Source organism: Brassica napus, chromosome A9 (genome assembly GCF_020379485.1).
Source record: "Brassica napus cultivar Da-Ae chromosome A9, Da-Ae, whole genome shotgun sequence".
Classification (NCBI taxonomy): Eukaryota; Viridiplantae; Streptophyta; class Magnoliopsida; order Brassicales; family Brassicaceae; genus Brassica; species Brassica napus.
The window spans coordinates 20,117,391-20,143,740 of record NC_063442.1 but is presented as its reverse complement, the minus strand read 5'-3'; the positions used below and the strand labels follow the sequence as shown (position 1 = coordinate 20,143,740).

General features: G+C 38.6%; 4 protein-coding genes across 4 annotated transcripts; 3 read left to right on the top strand and 1 right to left on the bottom strand.

The window, feature by feature from the left end:
* The first annotated feature begins 3,544 nt into the window (after nt 1-3,544).
* On the top strand, nt 3,545-9,945 carry LOC111200521. The gene is made up of 4 exons (XM_022691732.2): nt 3,545-9,289; nt 9,388-9,465; nt 9,551-9,712; nt 9,807-9,945. Exons 1-4 carry the CDS (start codon nt 8,915-8,917, stop codon nt 9,891-9,893), a joined length of 702 nt encoding a protein of 233 aa, XP_022547453.2. The 5' UTR covers nt 3,545-8,914; the 3' UTR covers nt 9,894-9,945.
* A 989-nt stretch (nt 9,946-10,934) lies between these two features.
* Nucleotides 10,935-12,719, top strand: LOC125575091. The gene is made up of 3 exons (XM_048738978.1): nt 10,935-11,065; nt 11,165-11,249; nt 11,333-12,719. Exons 1-3 carry the CDS (start codon nt 10,959-10,961, stop codon nt 11,969-11,971), a joined length of 831 nt encoding a protein of 276 aa, XP_048594935.1. The 5' UTR covers nt 10,935-10,958; the 3' UTR covers nt 11,972-12,719.
* On the top strand, nt 12,477-13,084 carry LOC106430510 (uncharacterized protein At4g04775-like). The gene is made up of 2 exons (XM_013871303.2): nt 12,477-12,632; nt 12,728-13,084. The coding sequence occupies exons 1-2, from the start codon at nt 12,477-12,479 to the stop codon at nt 13,082-13,084; spliced, it is 513 nt and encodes a 170-aa protein (XP_013726757.2).
* Nucleotides 13,085-13,574: 490 nt separating this feature from the next.
* LOC106430509 lies at nt 13,575-15,163 on the bottom strand. Its single transcript, XM_013871302.1, has 2 exons — nt 13,742-15,163; nt 13,575-13,661 (listed from the first exon to the last, which is right to left on the bottom strand). Exons 1-2 carry the CDS (start codon nt 15,161-15,163, stop codon nt 13,575-13,577), a joined length of 1,509 nt encoding a protein of 502 aa, XP_013726756.1.
* Between the last annotated feature and the right edge of the window lie 11,187 nt (nt 15,164-26,350).

Sequence of the window (26,350 nt, the reverse complement as noted above, 5' to 3'; positions counted from 1 at the left end):
GTAACTTTTGATAATATGGTAATAATTAATAAATCATCATTAAAATAAATATATTCAACTATGTTATTAAATAATACGATAAGAGAAATATAATTTTTTTTTTAATTTCGAAATATTATTTAAATATATATTTTTGTAATCATAATTTTTTTATTAAATAATATTTTCATAATTTTATACAATCTTTTTTTTTTAAAGTAAAATTTTAATTGTAGTATCAATTGTTTATTTTTGATATCTATTTCTATTTTGATAATTATAATCATTTATATCAATTTTACTTTACACAAGTTAATTTAATATATCTTAACCAAAACAAATAAAGGAAAATCTATCTAAATTGTAATTTTAAATATAACTTAAATATAATTTTAAATAAATCAAATTATTTATTTTATCTTAATTCTATGTTTAATTAAATTAGTATTTAGTATTTATATTAAAAGATTGGTTTAAAAATAATAAAATCTAAAATATCAACAAATTTGTATTTTTAAATACAATTTAAAATTTTATTGCTGCACATAGTGCAGTAAAACACCTAGTTGGAGATAAAGGAGATCACAAAATTCAAAGTTTTTATAATTGTATCATTGTTCAGTTATATAATTATCCAAAAAATCACAAAATCAAAATAAAATATTTAAAACAAAAATAGTAAATATTATATAAACTAAAAATGAAAATTAATTAAAAATATTAAAAATATATATAAGCATGAAAAACTAGGATTAAAACAGTAAATAACACGGTTGACAAAAAAAACAGTAAATAACACTAAACATTGACAAATAATAAATTATAAATATAGTATAAATATAATCAAAAAGGATATGGAGATACTGTTTTTAATTCATTTTTTTGTTTTTTTTGTCTCATTTCTTTTGAATCTAAATTATAGAGAATATATAATGTTTGTTGGATAAATTTTATGTTTACCATTTTCAAGCTAGCACTTTTCATCTTTACCATCACTAAAGGGACATTTTCAAAAGTACATTCTTCATTACGTGGCAAATGACTCTTATCCTTGTTATTTATATATATAATAAATCATTATTTAAATAAAAATAAATAAAATTTTTTTTTTATGTTTTTGAATTATACTTTTTCAAATTCGAACTCTTTATAATTTTTTTTCGAAAACTTTTTTTTTCAAATTTCTTTTTGAAAATCGAAAATTATGTTTGAAACTTTTTTAATTTATATTTTCTAAGTATTTATTTATATATTTATTAGAATCCTAAATTTCACATTCCAAAAACCCTACCCCACCCCTCAACTCTAAACCCTAAGTCTAGATTAGTTAACCCTGTGGAAGCACCGTAGTCTATTGGTTAAGGTTTAAAGGCTTCTACATCCAGGTATGGGGTTCGAATCCCAAACTATGCAATTTATTGCAGATTACAGGAAATCCGGGTTTCAAGTTTCGGAGAGAGAGATTTATTAAACAATTATACAGACTACAAAGGAAATGTTTGCAAGAGATCTTCAACATGGTGCAAGTAAATCTGGGCAGACGTGGATCTTCATAGGACGGCTCAGGTGATGCAGTTAGGCGTAGACCTTCATAAGGCAGGTAGTATTGTCGGTTGTCGAATCGTCTATGTAATCTTTCCTATATCATAATTGTAAGATCATAATAAATCAGCGTTAAAAAAAAGATTAGTTAACCCTAAGTGTATAAGTGTCTTTTACCCTTCATTAAAAGTGAGGGTAAAAGTGGTTAGTGTAAACATGAAAAGTGGTACCATAAACGTGCTATTTGTGGCAATTTCCCATGTTTGGGGGCTATTATTTTCTTGATGTTTTATGAGTTGTAATTGTTCCTAATATTTTTCTTTAAGTGTCACACTAGATTTTGATCTGCGCTTCAAAAGCTCGGGTTTTTTTTTCCGATAATAACAATGTTAGATATAAGTAAAAGTTATGGTTTTGATGTACATTATTAAGATACGAAGTTGTATTATATCAAAGAAGAAAATGATTTTTTTGTTCAAAATTATATAATTTATCAATTTGTTTATTTGAGACTTTATGTTCACTTTGGTTTTACAACATCATCTTTATATTTTGTATATATTTTATAAGAGTTACATTTGTTGAGTTGGTGAGATATAAAATTAACTTAGTATAGATCGTAGGGTTGTTAATAATTTTTATGAGTGTTTTTGTACATGACCCAGACCCGTGGTCAAACCGGTAAATTATTTTATCTATGTATAATCCGGTTCGCATTTAATTTAAACGTGATAAGCAAAAATTTGATAAAAACTCAAAAGCCCATTATCAATCTGCAACCCGATAATGGTTGACCCGATAAAAAACTATATTAATCTGATGATACTTTTTAGAAAAAAATGATATACTTTTAATAGTATATAAATTTGAATAAACTATTTTATTTGTGATTCTTTAATTTATACTAGTAAAAGTGAATCATTCTAAAAACAAAGAAAATATTTTGTGTCACCTAAAATATACTAATTACAATTCTATTCATCTTATATTCTATAATCTTATAAATATATATATATATATATACATAAATTTAATGTTTTACGGGTGTATATAAGGCGTAGGAGTTTATGACATGAGGTTAGAATTGTTTAAATATTTTCATTCAATAATTAATAAAATTGTTTGTGACCTAATACTGTAATAGAAAATAACCAATCTATTTACAATACAAAAAATCATATCTTATAATTCTCTTATGTCTTTAAACAATAAAATTCTCTCACGTTAATGTATCTTTTTTTAAGGCTTTTCATAGTCATGTGTTGTGTAATTATTGTGTGTTTATACCATACATGATAAACTCAAGTTAAGAAAAAAAAAATAGAACAATTGTTCTATTCATGCTTATATGATTATACATATTAATTAAAATTTTGATTTTCATGCCTTTGCGAATTTTAATTTAACTACCTAAATTATTTGTTTATATAAAATGCAAAATCCATTAAATTTCTCAACTACTTAGAATGTCCACTATATTTTTTAGGAACATATGTTAATTTTGATATTCTTATCTATATTTAACTTTGCTTATATTTTTGGTAAATAAAACATGTTAAGCTATTAATGAATATGTCCAACGAACTTTTACAGCATTTTTTAAAATGATTCTCTTTTAATAGTATAGGTACTAATACCAACTAATTTAGTATTGTATTTTTAAAAAAATAAAATATATTTAATTATATTTTAATATTCTAATTTGAATATGTTTATTTAAATAAAAATAATTATTATTTTAAATATCTTACATATTTTATTTTAATAAGTTGAAGTATTTTTAAAATTCATGAATATATGTTATTCTGTATATGTAATTATTTTGAATTTTAAATTTTTTAAAAATATTTCATAAATGGATTAAGTAACTTTACATTTATTAATTCTTCCACCATTTTCATTATGAATTATGTATATATAAATATTATAGAATATTTTTTATTTCTTATTCTATAATCATAAATGAATTAATATTCATTTATAATAATATTTATTATTTATTAAGAATGTTATTATTTAAAAGTTAATATAAAAGATAAAAATAAATTCACATTTAAATATACACTATTAAAAGATATTATTAAGTGTAATCTTAGAAAAGACACTTAAGAATTTTTTAGATATCTTATTTTGAAAACATTAAAATAATATGTTAGATATGATATATAACTAAGCTAGTTTGAGGAGAAATAATAAGAAATTAAATTAATGTGATGGTCCAACCTAAACTATTTGCAAGTAGATAAAAAGTGCTTTTGTTCTAATAGTATTGATGATTTCTTTTCAGTCCACATATATCACAAAATGTTCTTAATATCAAATTTAAGTTTCTTAATTTGAATATTACTATGAAAAAGATTTTGATCTAATATCTACATCCCATAGATAAAACTATGAAATAACAGAATATAATTTAGTACGTTCACTACCAATTGAGTTTTGAAGTTTTATAATTTTTAATATTAATAAAAATGTGAATCTAATTTAATAATTTAATTTTTATTAAAATAAACATCAAAATTAAAACATGTTAGGTATATATATATTATTCCGCACAAGGTGCAGATCATCAACAATAAAGACGGATAAAGCATTAGAGTGAAATTGGAACAAGGAAATAGTATTAAAAAATTGATGGCCAGATCAGTGTTTGAAGTCTCAGGAAACTTATTACGCACCGGGAAACCCAAATTAAAAATGAAAGTGTTCGAGAATGAGAAATCAGAGTACAAAGGACATATCACAGTAGTTATGGTTGAAGTACAAGTTGAATTAGGTCAGAGTATTAGCTACACTGGTCGAGAAATTAATTCTTTCATAGTTCGGAAAAGATTGTGGAACAACAGAATGGAAAGCCAAGTGTTGTTAAGCTTCTTCAAAGGTTCTTAAATTTGAGTTTTGAATTAAGTAATAGTACATGAAGGTTCTTTAGGAAATTTAGTAGGTCAGAAACGCTTGTGGCTCAACCTAGACCGTCCTACAAATTTTGGAAAATTCATTCTAAGTTATTTGGGTAGTAATAAGCTTAGAATTAGTTTAGAAATGTTTTGGTCGTGGAATTCTAGGTTTTGGCCAAAGAAAACCCTTTCCGACAATCTGGATCAGACAAAGATACATTTAAAAAACCAGGCTCGTTCGGATCCTTATATGAGGTGTTGAGTGCATCCAAAAACTTCTGGACTATACAACTACCTGCTTGTCACTTTCAAGAAATTGGATATGTGTGTCCCTTTTACTTGGCCAACTCCAAACTGGTCATGTTGCACCAGGATTGGTTAATTTGGTGGCTGGCCACAAATCTTGTTTTTATTGGACATATTTGCAGCTGGACACTAAACTGTTTCTCATTGGCCATTTTGGGTGGCCAGGCCAAATCCTGCTTGCTACCCACGACTCAAAACTACTTTTAGTTCATTCTTACCACATATAAAGAGACCCTCACCCCTTAGTTCATTCTTCACACAAAAACCTAACAATAGCCATCCTTTGAGCATCTGATCCTTAAGGTAAACTTTCTAGTTGTTAGCTTTACTTTTAAATTTAGTTTCCAGTTCATTATTTTTATTTTTATTTAGACGCAGTTCCGCATTATGGAACATCAGGAATCCTACTGTTATAGGGTTAATTTGACAGGACTTTTGAATCATGGCAACCGCGAGTAAAGGTAACAAAATCAGTATGAATATCATGTTAAGGTCAAACCACCCGAACACCCAAGTATGTAACACCACTGATCCGGACTAGGTCAATATTGACTAGTTTGTCATGCAAAAATCAAACAATAACATGCACGACGAACTAGACAACTTTAACCAGATCAAAGATGCTACTACATGTGTCAGACCTTCGGTCCGAGGTTCTTAGAATACTTGAGTTTTTGTATCCTAACAAATTCAAGTTAAGGCTTTTCAACTCGACTTTGAACCCATAAGTTGGTTTGTCCCAGACCAAGACTCCACTTAGGTTAAGCTTACGCTTTATTTATCAAACATTTTATACATTATAGAGAATCTTCGTAAAATATCATACCAACATTATATAGGATAAGCATATCGCTCCAAAAACCCACACATCACATAATATAAACATAAGTGTAGCAAAAAGGGTAAGAAAACTATACCCACCAAACGTCTCCTCCGTGCCCCGACAAACCCTCTACTAGTTACCTGCAAAACAAAGAGTCTTTGAACAACTTGTTTGGTCAGTAGGTAACGGTATATTCTAACGAAAATATACTAACTAACATGTATGCATTATATATTTAAAAAAAAGATCAATGAACACTCAAGAATATGATAATTTAAATAATCAATCAAGTAAACCACACATCCACCCTTTACATATGGTTAGATTCTGGTAACCAGAATTCGGAAGATTTGTAATGGAAGAAATCGTTACTTTCTTTTAGGATCCAAATTATCTCTGTAGCCACACAAACACGAAAATCAGAAAGATAGTAGTTGCACAGTGGCTTTATTGATCATCAAGAATATTTCGAGACAAAAGGTCATCAGAAAGCTAGTACTGAAACTCATTAACACTGAGAAACAATAGAACAAAGCGAAAAAACGTCCAAGTCTAAACTTGATAGTCTAACCACCTATGTCCTACGTTCTCCAAAGCTAACATGAATTTCTCAGAACTTTCATTGCTGGGTTCCCTTATTGAATTTCCAAGGTCTTGTTTATATACTCTCTCAAAGTCGTTAGTGTTTCCTTTTTCTCATATCGTCAATTTCTCCAATTCTTCCTTATTTGTCGAGATTTGAGTTTATCATTTCAAAAAATCTTCCTATATCCTGTTTTCTTGCATATTCCTCTCCACGCAAAGTAAACCGTCATTAAAATTGGGCTGCTTCACATTATAAGTCATAACTAGAATGTTTTGTATTTAAATCCGTTCTCAGATCGTTTTATACAAGTTTTACGACTTTTCTCAGAAAAATCATCAACTCGCTCCAAGTTGCGGTTTTTGGTGCTGTTTATCTAGGAAATGATAAAAGCATATTTGTTTCATCAAAACATACTGGTGTTCAAGTTAACCGTTTTCGCCTCGACATTTGGCTAAAAGTTACAAAAAAACAAAGTGTTTCTTGTTTTCTTCATAAAATCTCAACAACAACTCTAATTGCAATTAAACTAAGAAGTTTTGGACAAGATTCAAACGAGAAATGATGAGAAGAGAAATAGTCAATAAGGAATTGGTAATGAAGAATGGGCAATGGGCAAAGAGGATTCGACAATGCTTCAAGCTTCTACATATTCCAACAACTCCTGATCTTGCCATCTGAATGCAACCTTGAAGATCGAAAGAGCCAACAGATCAAAACGGTCATTTCAGAAAACTCATTATGGGCAGAAGAAGAGAAAGAAGCAGAAATTTCTTAGAAAGAGCATAATGAAATTAGCTGCAAAAACAGTTTTCTAAGAGATTTTTTTACTCTCTAAGACACATTATGTCTTATGAATTACTCCATTAGACACATCCCACATGGGGCACACATTACCTTTGTCTAAAGTCACTTTTGCCCTCGTTTTAGACCACACCACACTTACCTAACCACTGATAAAGTAACCATGGTTCAACATTTTTTATTTTTTTTTCTGATTCTGTGTCGGACAAATCGAGACAGATTTGAAACAAGAGAGACTTAGCTCCACCATTTTTGAAAACCCCTTAGCTCCACCATTCAAATCTTCCAAAAACACCTTAGCTCCACCATTCTCGAAATCGAGTTGATTACGAAGATTCATCGCCGGAAGCCAACCGGATCTGTCACGGAGTCGACGAAGTCTAATGGCGAGAAAAAAACCCTCATTTTCTCAGGCGAAGGAGAAGAAGAAGAACGCCGCTTCTCAGGACTCAGACCCACCGCCGTCGTCCTCCGGTTAGTATCCCCCCACTTCTGTTTCCTCTTTTATAAAGGTTTAATCTTTTTCATAATTTCAGGAGTAACCCCGTTCATCTCTTCAATTTCATTCTAGGGTTTGGGGAAACCATTTTTGGGGATTTTCGGTTTATCTGTTCACCTCTTCAATTACAACAGTTTTCCAGTTACCTTCTTCTTATGGTGTTTATCGGTTCACATTTCTGAGTGTTTTTGTTGAACAAAGTTACAATTTTCTTGTTTTTTTTTTTATTTTTCCTCCGATTTTCTTCTCCATTTTTACAGAGGTTTTCTTCTAATGTGTTTCTCCTCTCTCTTTTCAGGAACCATGCAACCGGATCCTCGTCTCCCGTTGAGGCTATTTGCGACTGATAGGTTCCCCATCAACAAACTTAACATATATTCTTCACCGGAGATCCTACCATTCCTTCGTCATGTTCTCAGAGACACAAAGGAGTTCCAAACCATCCGACAGTCTTGCTTCGGAAAGCTATTCGACATCCCTTCCCGACAAGCTCCTATCTCTAGAAAGCTCATTCACTCCTTCCTCTCACGCCAACTTATATGCGGAGGCGACCATACGCTTTTCTCTGTTTTTGGTGGAAACCCTTTCCGTTACGGTCTCCAAGAGTTTGGAGCTGTAACAGGTCTGAATTGTTCCCCCTTTACAGAAGGATATCATCCCGACACCGCCAAGGCTGTTGTTGCGGGCAAAGATGTAGTTTGGTAGAAACTTTTCGTGGAGAAGAACATGATAACTATAGCTGAACTCTGTCAGATGCTTGAGGAAGACAAGGACATGTTGTTTTGGAAGAAGATTCGTATAGCTCTGATTATCATAGTCGACGGCGTTCTCATTGCGCACAAACAAGTCGCACGCCCCACTCCTTGATATGTGAGAATGCTTACGAGTCTCAAAACCTTCTTCGCCTTTCCTTGGGGTAGAGAATCATTCTTGAAGACCATCTCCTGCATGAAACCACCCAAGCCTGCTCCACCGAAGATAAAGGATCCTATCGCTTGGCTCGTGCACAAACTCAAGCAGCGATCTTTTAGACTGCAGGGCTTCCCTTTTACACTCCAATTGGTTGCTTTCCAGGCCATCCCACAACTGCTTCATTTCATCCCTGCTCCCTTCGATAACCGCACGCTTATGGACCTTGAAGATGGTTACCTACCCCAGCACGGCTCCATAAATTTCCTTGATATTAGGCGTGTCGAATTCTCTTCTAATGTACCGGTCTAGTATAGATTCTCAAATTCTAATGTTTTTGGTAATTGTCAAATAAACCTAGATAATGTGAAGAACAATGTCTACATCCGCGGCTTTTATATAAAACTCATTTTCACATTTTTAATCATGTTTTTCAGCTTTCTGTCTCACCGGTCATAGCTATCGAAAACCAAGCGGAGCCTGGTTGGGGAGATTGGCCCAACAAAATCAAGGATGACCGTCTTATTTACCTGGAACATTTGATATCTGAGAAGTACACGTTCAACAAAGCTATGTGGCCTGGTGGGGTAACAACGGAGCCTCTACTTAAAAATCCTAAAGCTCGTGGTCACCGTCACGGGAATAAGAAGCTCACTCGTGTCAATCAATCTCTCAAACCAAAGCCGACCATCAAGAAGGAGACGTCTTCAAGGAAGCAAAGGCGCATAAGTTCTTACTTTACACGCTCAAACGTCAACACTTTCACCAACGAACAACTAACGGAGATGGTCTTGGTACTTCAAAAGCAGATGAAACAGATGCAAAATTTACTAAATCAGAAGAAGAGAAAAGCGCATGGTAGGCAATCATCATTTCATACAGTACTATCTCGTTGCAAAAAACAACGGTCATCTCATCATGAAGATCAGGGAGCACCCATCGATCAGGTATAATGTTCACACACATTTGATCTTTGTTTTGTTCAGCATGATTCTTATAATGTTCTCTAAAAGTTCATTATTGACCTTTTCGGTTTTACATATAGGATTTCCCTGACACACACCAGAGCGGTGTTGAGACTGCACCCGTCAAACCTCTCGCTAGCGATCCTCCAACTGATCAGGTGATGTTCAATCACCCTCCAAACGATAGCCAATTATTCTAAAATAATTTATCTAAAAAGAACAATGTTTTATGGGTCCCTGTAGGTTGTGGATGCTATGGAGAGAGATGATCATGAGGACCCCCAGTCACCTCTCATAAGTCAGTACGCTGCTCATATCCACCGCCAGGCTTCTAAAAACATGAACACTACTCCTGATGACATTCCCAACAAAACCGTCCACACCACAACTGTCCACGCCTCCGAGGTGAAGTTCAATCATTTTTGGTTCGAATTACAACCGATCGTTTGATTTTATTTTGTAAAACTTCATTAGAACCCCTTCACCGTTCTCATGGTAGGCTCTCGATGGTATGGAAAAAAAAAGACACCATCCACAACTCTCACTTCCACTGCTCAGTAGACCACCAGCTGGAACCCGCGGATGATGTGGCCCACGAAGCAGACATTGTCCCCGTCTCACAGAAACACATATCATACGACGAGGTGGAGCCTCTTTTTAAAACAACCAACGTTCTGGACACGGAGGTTAGAGTCGTTTCTTCTCATACCATCATCTCGATATGGTGACTAAGCGCTTTTCTCTTTGGAGACCCTTCACTAACTCTAAGTCATTATCATTGTAGGACGTCGATGCTATTGACAACAACCGAGAGGACGTCCACAATTTGGTTGATCAAAAATCAGACGAGGTGAACAATGATGAGCAGAATATTACGGACCAGGTGATGTTCACGAATACACTTTTTCACTTATATTCACCGGCAGCATTCTATTCTCTTTGGCCCCCATTTGTGATATGAGATTGTTTGCTTGCATTATAGGATGTGTATGTTATGGATGAGGAAACAGCAGTTGTGCACCTACATTCTCAGTCAACTAAAACAAGTCACAATGGACCTGACAATGGTATCCTGAAGAGTCCTGTTCGTGACGAAACCATTCAGAAGCCCACCGAGACTCGTACTTTCGGCACATTATACCCCGGCCGGTGGGACCCGCCATCTAAAATCTATGATAAAGCTGATCACCCAAACAGCCCCGAGATTAGTCACATCCTCAATCATGGTCTCAGGATCTACGACGCAATAAGCCCTGACCTACCTCTTTCCCAAGGTCCAATATTCGACAATACAGCTGGTCCATCCTCTCTGACAGCCATTCATTTACGGTACACCACTTCCTTTCACTTCACTAACATCACCGGTCAAGAGCAATGAAAGTGGTCTTGGTTTCGCTAGCCACGCAACGACACCCAATGCATTTAAAGCCACAGCTTCGTCTATCTCGCCACCAGGCATCGGGCGTCCCACTTCTGCTGAGGAGGTATGAAACCAAGAACACTATCAGTAACTTATAGTAGACATGTATAATCATATCATCTAATCACTTTACTTTAACAGAAACTGGCTGCAGATGACCCCACCGTCGATCTCACACAAACTAAAGACCCCCCACCACATGTTCCATCAGAACTCGAGGACCTTCTCGCTATGGAATTCATCGCATCTCCAGTGATTCCTGCTTTGGATCTCATCACCCCACTTCCACAGAAGGAATGGGACCTTTTCCAACAAATTCTTCGAGCCAACATGAATGTGTAAGATATTTCTAACAACAACTCCTTACTTCTTTCATGCCAATATTTACAGTGCCTCTCCATTCCATCCCTTATTGACTCAATTTCTGCCTGTCACAGGTTCCATTGTACTCTATCTGAATTCGAGTTTTCCAACAAATCTCTTCTCGACATCGCATACCCTCAACAATGGACAACCACTTACGTAAGTCACACTCTCTGTTACATGTAAGCCTGTTATGTATTGTTTTAATCTTCCTTTAACTCCAAACATTGTTACATGTTCAGCAAATGCAAATTCTGGTCCACATGCTCTCTGCTAGACACTCCGACATTCTTCAGACTGAAAATGCAGCTTTCGCCCCACCTATCTTTTGCTCAGCTATCAACGACATTTGGGACGATTTCAACAAGTGTGGTAAGAAAAAGAAGGACAGCTTCGTTTGGCCCCAGGAATTGATCGACATTGTTCTGTGCCTTGGAAAGAAATGGATGGAGGATATCTACACCATCTACACCCCTATGCTATGGAACCAGTCTCACTGGGTTGGGTTAGCTATCAATCTTGATATGGGTTTAGTTGAAGTACTTGATCCTCTCCCCACCTTGAACGGAGCAAGACGCATGGCTAAGTGGATGAAACCCGTACTTGCTTGCCTCCCTTACCTTGTCAGGAAAGTTGCCAATTGTGAACTTACCCAATTCACAGGTTTCAAGCCTTTTATCTGCAACCGTATCCCAGACATCTACATCAACACTCGATCCGGCGATTGCGGACCTGTGACAATGAAGTTCCTAGAGTTGCACTCACATGGTGATACATCACCTGGAATGGCTGGCATCACAGACCAGATTGTCGATGACATGCGCAAGCAGTACGCAATGGACATCTACAAGACCATGGTGCTGCCTGCGTACTATGATTAGAAGCTACAACTACTGTCTCCACCCCACCTTTTGTGTGTAATATATTGGGGTTCTGGACTTTTTCTCTTGGGCACAACACCTGCCTTTTCTCTTATCTTATTATCGGTTATGTAACACTTTCTAAAACTTTGATCACGCTTAGACTTGTTGATGTATTAAGACTTAATTTTCAGGCCTCCATTATGGAAAACGTTTGCATTTGCTATTGATCAATTCTCTACTATATATAGCGTGCAAAGTGAACAATTTTTATACCCCATTTCACGCATACAATCAATCAAAGTTTTCTCATGTCCACATCCACTACCCAAACAAAATATCATCTTCCATGTCCACGACCACAACCTACATTGCAACACAGACCTCAGCGTAATATTCAATTCCATTAAGTATCCTCAACTACAGAATCCCTAAATACTTCTCAGCTACACTACTTCTCAGCTAAAGTAAATCTGATTTCTCCTCTTACATACCCACGACCCTGTGCAAATCTCCTACATTCGTCATGAGCTCATCCTCTTCCTCCTCACGGTCACATACAGGGAGACAAACAACTGGGATACCCACACGTTGTTGGTGTGGAGCTAATCTGACTACATTCGGCGCGCAAACAAAGGAGAATCTTTTCCGCAGGTTCTATCGCTGCGAGATTGCGCTGAAGGTACATTCAATTATAATTCTTCAATTAAAAGCGTCTATTGTTGTCTCATTACATATTTTAAAAAACATAGATCTAATTCTCCTTCTCATTATCAGAGAAAAACCGAGCACCACTTGTTCAAGTGGGTGGACGAAGCCATTGTTGACGAGATCAACATGGTAGATGCAAAACACTCCCAACTGAAGGAAGATGTCGACTCTTACAAGATTTACACATCAAGACGTTTGGAAATCCAGGCCAAACATATCGAACAAACACTCCATCAGCTCAAAATTCTAATGGATGCCAAGACCGACAGCTGTTGCACTCAGGACAGCCCAGCTTTTACCACAGAAGCTACTCTTGCCTCCCCAACGGTGGCCTCTACTGCGTACAACCCATTGACCAACATTGCAGTCACAGCCATTGCACTTGGAACAATGGCATGGATCTACGCTAGGTTGACCAACTAGATGAATTAATTTGGATGTGCCAATGACTCTGTTGCAAGACTCTCCGTCTATGTTATCACCAAATGCTTTTGTGTTTAAGATTACTATGATTTCGATCATTACATTACTGCACTTTTATTAGTACTTTCAATTTCATGTTATTTCGGGACTAGTCTCCATAAGTACAACTCCAATGTGAACACCATAAAACACAGCAACAACCATCCCTCACCATAATGTAGTCAACATAAAACAAAGCAACAACCACATATATCTTCTTGTCCACATCCACAAAAATACCTAATAAGGATCTCATAAATCACCGAAGAAGATATCAAAAATCCAACAAACATGCCTCATCACCTAATTATTGTTTGCTCTAGATATATTGTTTCAAAAAAGGACCATCAAGAACAACAATAACAAAACAACTTATGTCCTCAGCATCGGACATACAAAAAAACAAACTCCGCCGTAATGCTCCACAAAATAACTTCATTCAGCTACACGCCTAGATGGGACAAGCGCAATTAGGGCGGTTGTGTCCAATCCCCCTACACCTCCCACATTTGTTCTGACTCAACTTCTTCTTCGGTACCTAAAACAATACAAACAACCCTTTCTTCATCAGCAACGGTCCGTTTTACAACTTCTGTCTAATAAATCATTTTTACTCACCTTGATCTCCCCCGTCGAGGGAATGCGTGACTTGCGACGACGCCCAGGCTGCCTCTTTGTGATGGGAGGGTATACAACCATCTTGCTTACTTCTTCAGGTATGTCTACATTCCTTGGATCTTCATCTGGATTTATCACACCTGCATATGTCTCCCTCCACACATATGTCTTGTACCAATGACCGCACAGTGTTTCCGTTGAGACTCCAAGCCCGTTAGCTGCTAGTATTGCATGACCACAGGGTATTTTGATATTATCAAAATACTTACAACTACACTTCCTCTCCGCTAGCATAACCTTGTCTGACCTCCCAAATTTTCCTAAAATTTGACAAGTCCACTCATTGACAGAATTTATGTAACTCCCCTTAACAGTCGCCATGTTCTTTGTCATCTCTTTGTCCACCTCTATAGCAACAGCGCCACTGTGTTTCTCCGCCTTCCTCCTACGCGCACTGAACCACCTAGTCATCATTCTCTGAATGAACTTTATCAACTCTAGAATGTTGACTCCCCTACCTTCCAATAGCGCATTATTCAACTGCTCAGCAATATTACTAGTCATGATGTTATATCTTTCACCCGGGAAATTTACTCTTGACCAACGAGCTGTACCTATTTTTCCCAAATACACCCCACATGCACTGTTAGCGGCCCTGATCTTCCCATAAAGATCTTTGTACTCACGTGGCTGATGCGCCATGGCTGTCTTCATCACCAATTCTGCTAAGTGTTTACTTGAGAACCTTGAATTTACGTTTCTTGTCAAATGTACTATGCAAGCTCCATGTTTGGCTTGCGGATAAATCTTGCTCACAGCATTGGAAATACACACAGCCCTGTCTGATATTATGGCTAGACTGGGGGAATCGCTTAAAATCCTCTCCACTTTTTGCAAAAACCAGGTCCAAGCATCCTCGTCCTCAGCGTCCACAACGGCAAAAGCTAGAGGGAAAATCTGGAAATTTGCATCCTGCCCACTAGCTGTCAAGAGAACTCCTTTGTACTTGCCGCTAAGATGGGTACCATCTATCACCAACACATGGCGAAGCTTCCTAAATCCACTGATTGAAGCCCCAAATGCAAGGAACAAGTAAAGGAAACGTTCATCGCCATCGTCGTCTAAATCTGTCTCCAAATCCGCAATTGTACCGGGATTTGCCAATTTTAGCATGTACAGATACTCAGGGAGCTTCAGATACGCGTCCTCATCAGAACCACGCACACCCACAATTTCTTTCTCCTTAGCCCTATAGCACGTCATATACGAAGCATTCACACTTAGGTCTTCCAGAAGTAGTTTCTGCAAATCACGCGCAACAGGACCCTTCCCCAGGTTCCCAAACTTTGCTTTGTACACGGCAGCTATGACACGAGATGTTGCTCTGCTCTTGTATCCTTGTCTGTATTCAATGGGGCACATATGATCAAGCTGAGCCTTCCTTATCCATAGTAACCACACCCCCGGATCTCGTGCGCAGTTACACGCCAATCACATCTCTTGTCTGGACACTCCACAACAAATGAATCAACTTTCGTTCTCGTCTGCGTGAACTTGAACTGTTTTTTTATTGCATAAATTGCAAAAGCAATCTGACAATCTTCCTTGCTCCCAAATATCTTCCCAACAGCTATTTCACTGTCATGTTCGTCCACATCCATGTCTGGGATCTCTGACACATCATATTCGGTGTCATCGAACATTGGAGGAATATCAAACTCCTCGTCGTCAACATCAGCGAGTTTACGTGCAGGTCGCCTTTCCATGTTAACACCAACCTGAGGGCCACCACCTCCTCCCATCCAAGGATTGTAATCCTCCGGCTTCAGTGGATTTTCTTTCTTATCTCCTCCGCTTGACCCCCCAACCTCAACATATGTTCTCGGACCCGAATTTTTTTTCAGTCCTTCAACAATCTCATCCTCGTTAAACACAACATTAACGGCATTGGAACCTCCGTAATCTCCAGCCAACAACGGGTCCCAAAACTCCTGGTCGTAACCTCTGGGCCTCAGTTCTATCTCGTCCAAAACAACATCTCCTTCACTGTTAGCTCCAGAACTCAAACCACTATCCTCCACACCGCAGCTGCTCTCTCCTCTGACTCTCTTCCCACTCATCAAATGTTCTTCCACCCTCTCTACCTCCCGTACTAAATCATCATCTTCCTCAAGGTTTATCACCTTAGTCACTGAAGCAGCTGATGGAATGCAACCCCTTTTAGATGACCCAGACGAAAATTTTGCTGCATCTGGTGACACAAAACCCATATCTGTGTCATCCACAACATCACTGTCCACAATTTTTGGCTTCTCTTTAAACTGAGCAAACAGATTCATCCCCCCGGTCACCTTAAGATGCTTGCAGAAGTACTTCACAGTCCCATCATTTGTTATCAGCACCGGTGGGGTCCTAATCCCAGTTGCAATCTCCAGGCTTGTTGGTGGCCAGTAGCTCAACGCTACACCAAAACGAGCTTCATCGACCACAAACTCCCGCAGAACGTTGCGTTCAAGATCCACACAACCAATGCCCTCGTACACAGGCACCATACAACCCATTCGATGCTTCTCAATGATGAAATCCCATTTTCCTCCATCCCCACACACCCACTCTCCACTTAGAACCAAACATTGGTCGTCCATCTTCAAAGCTAGCTCTTTCACAAAATAAAACAAAAAATCAAAAATTTAACGATTATAGTTAAACGTTTTGAAGCAAACCTAAACAGATTTTACGTCTTTGGTTTTTAACAAGAAACAACTAAAAACTCACCTTTCTTCGCCTCCCTGCTGCAGCTACTTCTCCTTATCCTTCAACCCGGAAGATAACTTGCATTTATTACCTGACCTACCTTTTTCAAACACATGAAGCCCCGACCATTGGATCGCTTTCAATCCTACGGTGGCTATTTGTCTCCCAAACCAAAACAAAAACCTTAATATCTCATCTAAGGAAACACGTTGCTCCTCTTTTGGTCCCCACAAAGCTGGCAGCCATTTTATAATAATAAAACTAACTCATCACTAACCAAAGCAAAAGGGTGTATGAGTCAAAACACATAGGAAGGGAGAGGAAGAAGTGTCCCTCAAGTGAGATGTGTCTAATGAAGTAAAAAAAGAGAAAAAAGTGTCTCATTTAGTAAGTAACTCTTTCTAAGAAAGCTAAAGTTCCTCTACTATCGTGTTGAGTGTGATACTGAATATGTTTGTAAGATGTCATTTCTATCATATTTATACGAGAGCAACTCAACCAATAATTTTACTTTTTTTACTTAGCCAACTTTCTTTTCGTTTATGGCAACTTCATGTATGAAACCCATCTGCAAGAATAGTATATGAACTAGGTTAAGAAATGTGTTTTGATATCACTCAAAGTATCCTAAGGAGTGACTTTACTCTCTCAAATAAGAAAATCAGTTGTAGTACTTAGGGATCAAATCCATATGGAGTGTGGACACACAATAGACTTTACAAATCAACGTTAAGCTAGGCAATCAGTATTAAAACAGTAAATAAATAAAATTAAGATGAACAAGGCAGTTGTTTGACTGGTTGAGGTTTGTAAACAATAAGAGAAAATAACTAGATATAGGGATCTATCAACCAAGAGATTCAAAACTAAAATTCAATGATGCTAAGGATTTTATAGGTTCAACTTTAGAACTCATAGTCAATATGTAAGTAATCGAGATTTCGCATGCAATTACTAATCAGCTGTCTAAGTCTTGTGTTCCAGCTGCCACGTGTGAACAAGGACCAAGCGTCGATTGATGCTTCTTCAGACAAGAATTAAAGACCTAATCGATTATGTTCAACTAGATTCCGAGACCAACTCTCGCATGCGCCTAGGTATGTAATCCAAAAGAGTTCGGGTTCCAATAAATGATTGCATTTCCGTGCCTCTTAATTGTCCTATGATTCTACGTTTAAACAATCAGTTACATTGTCATGCTTTTCTAACTATTCCAGATCATGGTATTACAAGCTACCCTTGTGTAGAAATCAATAAGAAACCCTAGAAATCCTAACAGATTATCATTTTGAATAACAAGATGATAAAACCAAAGGAGTTCCAATCAGTCTCTGAAGGAGAATCAATCTTCTCTCCAACCCTAAAAGAAAAATAAAGAATAATAGAAAGTGTAGCCGTCAACAATGGCTTAGAAAACACATAAATAGGGTTATGAGTCGTCCAAGGGTATTATGGTAACTTGTGGTGGCTTCTAGGTTTAATTCGGTCATGAAAAAGACCCGGCCCGTCTTCTGGCATAACCGTCGATGGGACACCAACGCTGTGTCGTCGATCGACATTCCTTATTATCCTCGAAGATTTTCTCTCGCGAGGCAGACATACCACTCTTCAGTAAAACGGAAATTAGTTATGTTATAGGATGCTGATTGACATTAAACCGGTGGCATTGGAAAGCTAACTCAAAGCTCTATCTTGAGACAAAATATAGGATCAATCGCACCGTGGAAAGATCTCCATCCATAGATAAACATCTGACGTATCTGTGCAGTTTTGCCCCTCAAAAGGCTCCAAAATCACCAAAGTTCTCCAAAACGTACTTGAGCCTGAAAACAATTTAAAATATACTCCAAACCCATATAATATATTCTAAAACAATCATATACCATGGCATAAAAGTTGTAAAATCCAGGATTATTAACTCCCTCAGACTTACTCTTTTGCTTGCCCTCAAGCAAAACATAGAATAGCTGGGCACCGATCGACATCATCAGCCGAGCATCGATCGACACCACTTTTGGGATCGGACAAAACTGTTCGATTTCAGAGCCACTCAGATTTTGCCGCTTGACACCTGCATCCTCCCACCCTAGCTCGATTTATATCATATAACGTCAATCGGCAATAACATGAAAAAATCGACCTACACCAACATGGCAGCGTCGATCGAAAACAGCAAATAAGCAGTGATCGACAACCGTCAATGCCATACCGAGTACATTTACCAGATCTTGATGCACACCGCTTAAAAGCAACCTGAAATCCATCTCAGACATCAGTTTTCTTGTAGACAACAGAGAAGACAAGTCAACAATATGAAGAAGCACCAGAGCAAGAGCAATCAACCCTAGCTGAAACCTCTTTCGTTGAGAGTGTTGATCGACGACATCTACCAGGCATCGATTGACGACATCTACCAGGTATCGATCGACAAAATCTACCAGGTATCGATCTACGACATCTACCAGGTATCGATCGACAACATCTACCAGGTATCGATCGACGACATCTACCAAGTATCGATTGACACCAAACAGACGGATATGAACCTGCCATGGAAAGGCAGGCAACGAAAGAAAAAATTCCAGTTGAGAAGAGAGTCAAATCTAGGAAACCAAATATTCCTAAACACCTCAGGAGAGAAGTTAACAAAGAGGAACTTGAAGGATTTCACAAGAGGGTGAAGAGGGTTCCTAAGGATATGTCTTATGAGGATGCATATCATAAGTATAGACTTGGTAATTTCTTCAGAGAGAGCAAAGAGACTGATAAGGACATTGAGCTCCTATTCAATAAGGCCAGCCGTAAACCCAAGAGCACACTGAAGAAGGAATAAGATCCTGGAAAGTTCCAGATTACATGCTCTATACATAGCCACCATTTACCAAACGCCCTATGCGATACTGGATCTGCAGTCAGCATCATGTCCATAGACACTGCTGAGCTATTAGGACTGCAGATGGAACCTTCTAAAGATAGTTTCACTTTCGTGGATAGCTCCCGAGTAAACTCAGCATGCATGATCAAGAATGTTAAGGTGGAGATAGGAGAATGCATTATCCATGTGGACTTTCATGCCATGGATATCAAATCATGCAAGACATCTCCACTTCTTTTTGGAAGAGCCTTCATGGCTACAGTGGGGGCAGTTTGTGATCTTAAGAGAAATAAGATGTGTCGGACTAATGTTGATGAAACTGTCTTCTATGATCCCATGAAAAGAAGAAAGTGAGGAGTCTATTTCATGCATAGAGATGTTTGAAAATCCAGGACCTACAGCTGATTCAAATCACGAGCCTGCAATACCAGAATCAGCGTCAGTCGACATTGGAATTGCAGCATCGGTCGACTTCCAGTCCTTAGAATCGATCGACAATCAGATTTCAGCATCGGACGACTCTCAGTCTTCAAAATCGATCCACACAAAGAGTTCAGCATCGGTCGACATCCTCCGACTTTCAGTACAGCCCGAGACTGAAAAGTCTAAGTCTGGGGGAAGGACCAAGAATAGAAAGAAGAAAAAGAAAAGGAATGTACATGCAGATTTCTAGCCACTAGTCCCTTTGCAATGTCAAGAGGGAAGTCTTGCGTATAGAGTGCTGCAGAGGAGGTTCTGAACCTTTTACCAAGGTTAGAGTGCTATGTGATATAGAGCTGAGAGAGAAAGGAGATGTTTCTGCAAGAGCTTTTATCAACTGCATTGTTGGAGTCAAAATTGGTCATGACAGAATCAATGTATAAATGTCCCCGGAAAAGATTTCTCGGAATATAAATTCCATATAATTTTTATTGAAAAGGTCGTACGACGTTCTAGAATTATTTTATCGATAATAAGAAGCAAACATTGTTGGGGTCAAAAACGGTTATCTCGAAATACACGTTTTGAGGTCAAAAACGAACACGACGAAGTTAACATCCAAATAACCGTAAAAATCAGCATGAACGCTTTTACGAAAAGTAATCTTCATAAAGAAATATTTACTAAGAACTTTGCGGTGAAATCTTGCACTAATCTCGGTTCATTCATCGAAACTAAACACCGATAGTCTAAGAACACGTTCATAAAACGTCAGAAAAGGATCCAAACAAGGCCTCCACGTAGCGACCGGTCCGTGAACGAGCTGGTCGCTACGAAACGACCAACCAAGCCACTCGGTTGGTCACTACGTAGCAACCGACCCGCGAACGAGTCGCTACGTAGTGATCAATCCAGCACAGACAAGGTCGCTACGTAGCGACCGAACTGTCTCGGACATCGATTAACGTGTACGACCCAAATCCGTGCATTCTCGTCTGTTCCTCAGTGCTAGCTCCCATGTACTGCAGCCATATCATTTCTCACATCATTCCGATCAAAGTTACCGTTGAAACTTTACGATAAAAACTGCGAGAACTTGTTTTTGTCGAAAAGAAAATCGTAACAAACGTTTCATGTCGAAAGATAGCCCAACGAGGTCTAAAACGCAACTACAAGCCCACTTACGATTCTTAAGAATGAGCTCGTAGATACTATGGCGGTTTATTTTTTTATTTTATAAAAACAAATATAAATATAAGTTTCCGCAGAAAAAATGTTAAGTTTCCGCCGATAAACATGAAGATCGGCAAAAATAGAATATCTCCATTTTTCACTTAAGACTGCTTAAGGGCAGGAAGGGAAAAGCTAAAACTGACCTTGGAGGAGTACATAAGGAGTCCTAGTCGAGAGGCACAGAATAGAACTTTTTCAGAGCAAACTTAGCACTTAGAAGAATTTTAGGCAACTTTATGTTTTTTTGTTATTTGAGTTGCGACTCAATTAGGTCTTGCAGTCTTAGGGTTTTAGAACTAGGAATCTCGCCGAAAGCTCTCGTAGCCCAGGCTCTTACGTTGTTGTAACGCTCAAAACATGGATTCGGAATAAGATCTATCTTGCTCTCTTTTCGATTTCTTATTTTTCTCGTTTTTATTTCGTGTTATGATTGCTTGGCGTGTGGTTTAGCAGATATCCGGGACCTCTGGAAAAAATTAGGGTTTTCCTAACTTTCCTTATTTAAACGGAAATCGACAGTGCAAATTTCGGTTCCCACAGTTTGGTGTTAGAAGGAGGGGGGTACGAATTACTCTAACTCATAGCCGCAAAACGCTTGATCAAAAAAATGTCTCAAAATACGAAAGACAAAATCGCAGTTCGCAACAACGCTGGTAAGACAACTCCATCCGCCACTGCATCTATGGCCAACGCTTACGCAAACACCACAGTCTTTGATAAAATCGAAAATCTAGCCGTGACTTTTCGCCACAAGAAGTGCAATGAAAGGAGCTCGCGATTTCTATATCAAAACATAAAGGGAAACGATAAATTTTATCAAACCCCATAAGTTTGGCTCATTACCGAACTAAAGAAGTTTCAACGTATAAAGGTTTTACCAAACCACGTTTTCCGAAAAAGTTTCGGAAAAGTATAACTTGCTCTCCCCAAAACCGCAGGAAAACCCTAGGTTAATCGCGGAAAAAGGGCTGAAGAGATGAGAGATAAAATTTGGACATTCTCTCATGGACCTACAAAAGCTTTCAAAAGCTCTTGGGAAAGGTTTAGGAGATACCAAAGGGACTGTCCACATCATGGTTTTACGGAGATTTAGCTGTTGAAGAAGTTCTGCAAGGGTATTGATGTGCGATATAATATGATGCTGGATGCTGCAAGCGAAGGAAACTTCGAGACAAGAACCCCACAGGAAGCTAAGAGACTGATTGAGAACTTGATGTCTAGCAAGGGTTCCAAAAATCTGGATATGCACAGTATAAAATCAGCTGCAGTGGATAGTGACAAGATGTTTGAGGCTGAGATTGGTTTTGTACATGGTCTCGTTGGTAGAACATGTTACAGAGAAGGATGATGATCAGGGCTATATAGGAAAGATGGAATCTATGATAGAGAAGGTTCTGAAAATTCAGCAGAAGACGAATGCATACTTAAATCTGAGGTTGGATGTTCTCTACAAAGAGCTGAATGAAAAATTTGAAACCTTAGATGCCCATATCATGATGCTAGATACCCAGGTTTCTCAGACTGCAGAAGCTGTGAAGAAGCAAGAAGCTCCGGTCAAAGAGAAAGCTATGGAAACTGAGAGGCACCAGGTTAATACCATCTCAGATAATGACCTTGGGGAAGTGCTCGAGCAAGAGAAGCTGGAAGAAGATGCTTTCCTAGTCAAAAGCTCTGTGTCCAAAGGCAGCTCGTACTGGTGTCAACCGACACCAACAACTGAGCATTGACCGACACCAACAACTGAGCATCAACCGACACCAACAACTGAGCATCGATCAACATCAACAGCTGAGCACCGATCGACATCATCAGCCGAGCATCGATCGACACCACTTTTGGGATCAGACAAAACGGTTGGATTTCAGAGCCACTCATATTTTGACGCTCAACACCTTCATCCTCCCCACCCTAGCTCGATTTATATCAGTTAACGTCAATCGGCAACAACACGAAAAAATCGACCTACACCAACACGGCAGCGTCGATCGAAAACAGCAGATAGACAGCGATCGACAACTGTCAATGCCATACCTAGTACATTTACCAGATCTTGATGCACACCGCTTGAAAGCAACCCGAAATCCATCTCAGACTTCAGTTTGCTTGAAGACAACAGAGAAGACAAGTCAACAATATGCAGAAACACCAGAACAAGAGCAATCAACCCTAGCTAAAACCTCTTTCGTTGAGAGTATCGATCGACGACATCTACCAGGTATCGATCGACGACATCTACCAGGTATCAGTCGACACCAAACAGACGGATATGAACCTGCCATGGAAAGACAGGCAACGAAAGAAGAAATTCCAGTTGAGAAGAGAGTGAAATCTAGGAAACGAAATATTCCCAAACACCTCAGGAGAGAAGTTAATAAAGAGGAACTTGAAGGATTTCACAAGAGGGTGAAGAGGGTTCCTAAGGATATGTCTTGTGAGGATGCATATCATAAGTATAAACTTGGTAATTTCATCAGAGAGAGCAAAGAGACTGATAAGGACATTGAGCTCCTATTCAACAAGGTCAGCCGTAAACCCAAGAGGACACTGAAGAAGGAACAAGATCCTGGAAAGTTCCTGATTCCATGCTCTATACATAGCCACAATTTACCAAATGCCCTATGCGATACTGGATCTGCAGTCAGCATCATGGCCATAGACACTGCTGAGCTATTAGGACTGCATATGGAACCTTCTAAAGATAGTTTCACTTTTGTGGATAGCTCTGTGGGAACCGAAATTCGCCCTGTCGATTTCCGTTTAAATTAGGAAACTAGGAAAACTCTAATTTCCCAGAGGTCCCGGATATCTGCTAATACCACACGCTAAGCAATCAAAACACGAGATAACAACGACAAAGTATAAAATATCGTAAAAAGAGAGCAAAGAGAAGTCTTATTCCGAATTTGCGTATGAGCGTTTACAACAAGGTATAAGCCTGGGCTCGAGGGCTGTCGGCGAGATTCCTAGTTCTAGCAACCCTAAGACGGCTAAACCTAATTGAGTCGCAGCTCGAAATAATAAAAACGGAAAGTTGCCTAATTACTCTAAGTGCTAAGTTTGCTGTGAAAAAGTTCTCCTCCCCATGCCTCTCGCCAAGGACTCCTTATATACTTGCTCCAAGGTCGGTTTACGCTTTTACTCTTCTGCCCTTAAGCCATCATAGCATAAAATGGAGATATTCCATTTTTCCGATCTTCGTAATTATCCTCAAAATTTCGTATTTATCCGCGGAAACATGACATTTATCCTTTCTTGCGCGCCAAGCGTAAACCGTACTACGGTTTACGGGCTTTTGGTTAAGAAATCATAGGGTGGGCCTCGAGTCGTGTTTGAGGTCCCTTTGGGCCGTCTTCCGACTCGAAGGTTTTACTGCGACTTCTTTCGATAAAGAACGAACTTTCCGCGGTTTCAATCCGCAAAGTTTGATCGATGATTTAGAATAGCGGAATACATGAACCGAGTTTGCTACGATCTTCGGGAGATAGCATCAAAGGTTTGACGAGAATGCATGGACTGGTGTCGTATCGACGTTTTGGAAGAGCGCGGTCGCTACGTAGCGACCGAGCTTTAGCTTGAGCCCGGTCGCTACGTAGCGACCGAGCGGGGAGAGCGCTTGGTCTCTACGTAGCGACCGAGCGGGATGGACGCTCGGTCGCTATGCAGCGACCGAGCGGTACGGACACTCGGTCGCTACGTAGCGATCGTGCTTGGCTTGTCCGTGGTCCGATTGCCATACTCGAGCTAGTCCGTGGCTGGTTTTAGATACGTGTCTGTTGCGTTGGGACAGAAGGTATTTGATTCAATCGAGATTTGAACATGATTTTACCGCGAGATTCTTCGTAAAGATTTATGTACGAAAATTACTTTTCGTAAAAACGTTCATGCCGATTTTTACGGACTTTCAGACATTGATTCCGTCGTGACCGATTTTGACCCAACAGTTAGCCCCCCAGCTCGTTAGAACCATGAGCATCTTGCGTGAGGTTCTAACGAGTGGCTTGGCAAGTTAGGCAATTCGGTGAGTTAGGCGGAATTAATGGTTGAAAAGGTCAGTGGTAAGTGGTCTTCTTGCTCTTCTAAATGTAGAATGCACCTTATGACAGCTGCCTACGTACCCTTGTTGAAGGGATCAAGCCTTTTGTAGTTCGTCTTGGAGTTAAGGTTCTTATGACTAGTTTTCCAGTGAGACCTTTATGGTCTAGTTTTTATGTAGCGGTTATAAGGCGTGTTGCTGCCAATGGCATTTTGTATGGGTGTAGAAGGAAGACTATGAGTTGTCATCTCGTAATCTAACTCTGTGTGAACTGCTATATCTGTAATCTGTTTCGAGAGTTTTCCGCAGTGTGTAAACTTGCGGGATTTCTGAAGATTCTCGAATATTGGCAAAGAGACAAATTTTGGGATCTTGTATCAGGGTGTTTGATACTATGCCTAGAGATGTTAAAGACCACTGCGCTGGGTTTAGGGCAAGGACCTAGGTTTACTCCTGGTTTTAGAGGGTGCGATGACTAATTCGACTTACGTATCCCGTTTCAGTTTCATCCTGATTCCATACCGATTTAAAGACCGCGATAGGTTCTCGGCTTATACGACTTGTATGGTTGGAACCGAGCATTTCTCCAAGGACAATTTTTAAGCCTCCTGGAAGTGCTGACCAAAAATTTTGGGTTTCTTTTATAGCGCTGTTATCCTTGTGTCGGATGTACGAGAGTCATCTCTACGAGATGGCTAAGTCTGTTTAGGACGTTAAGAGTTTGTTGTGATCAGCAACAAACTTAATGGTAAAAATTACCATTTTGAGTCTTCGCGAAGAATATTTTTTGAGAAGATGTTAGTGCGTATGACTGTCTGGTCTTCCAAGAAGGTGTTTTTATCGAGGAAGAAAATTTTGTCGAAGAATGAATCTTCAGGCGTCTGCGACGTCTCGCGATGCTGAAGATTTGTTATTCTTTCGTATGCCGTGTTTCGTGCTTGAAATGTTTGCTGGCTTCGAAGATGTTTCGCGATGTTGCAGGGGTTTAGTCTTAGCCCTGCGTTTGAGAAACATTCTGGTTTGACTACGGATGTTCGCAGCCGAAATTGTCGTTCCTGTTTGGATGCTAATAATTTGATTTGGGATCGAGGAATTAGGACTGAGGTGTCGTGTAAATTTGTCCATGGGAACAAGCGTTTTCCTTCATACTGCTTTGTGAAGTGTTGGCCTTCCGAGATCTATTTCGTGCATTTTTTAGAATGTTTCGTATAGCTCAAGAAGCTTTGTTACAAATTTTTCCTTACATGCCGCATATTATAGTTAAAACGTTGCAGACTTAAAGTGAATTGTGGAG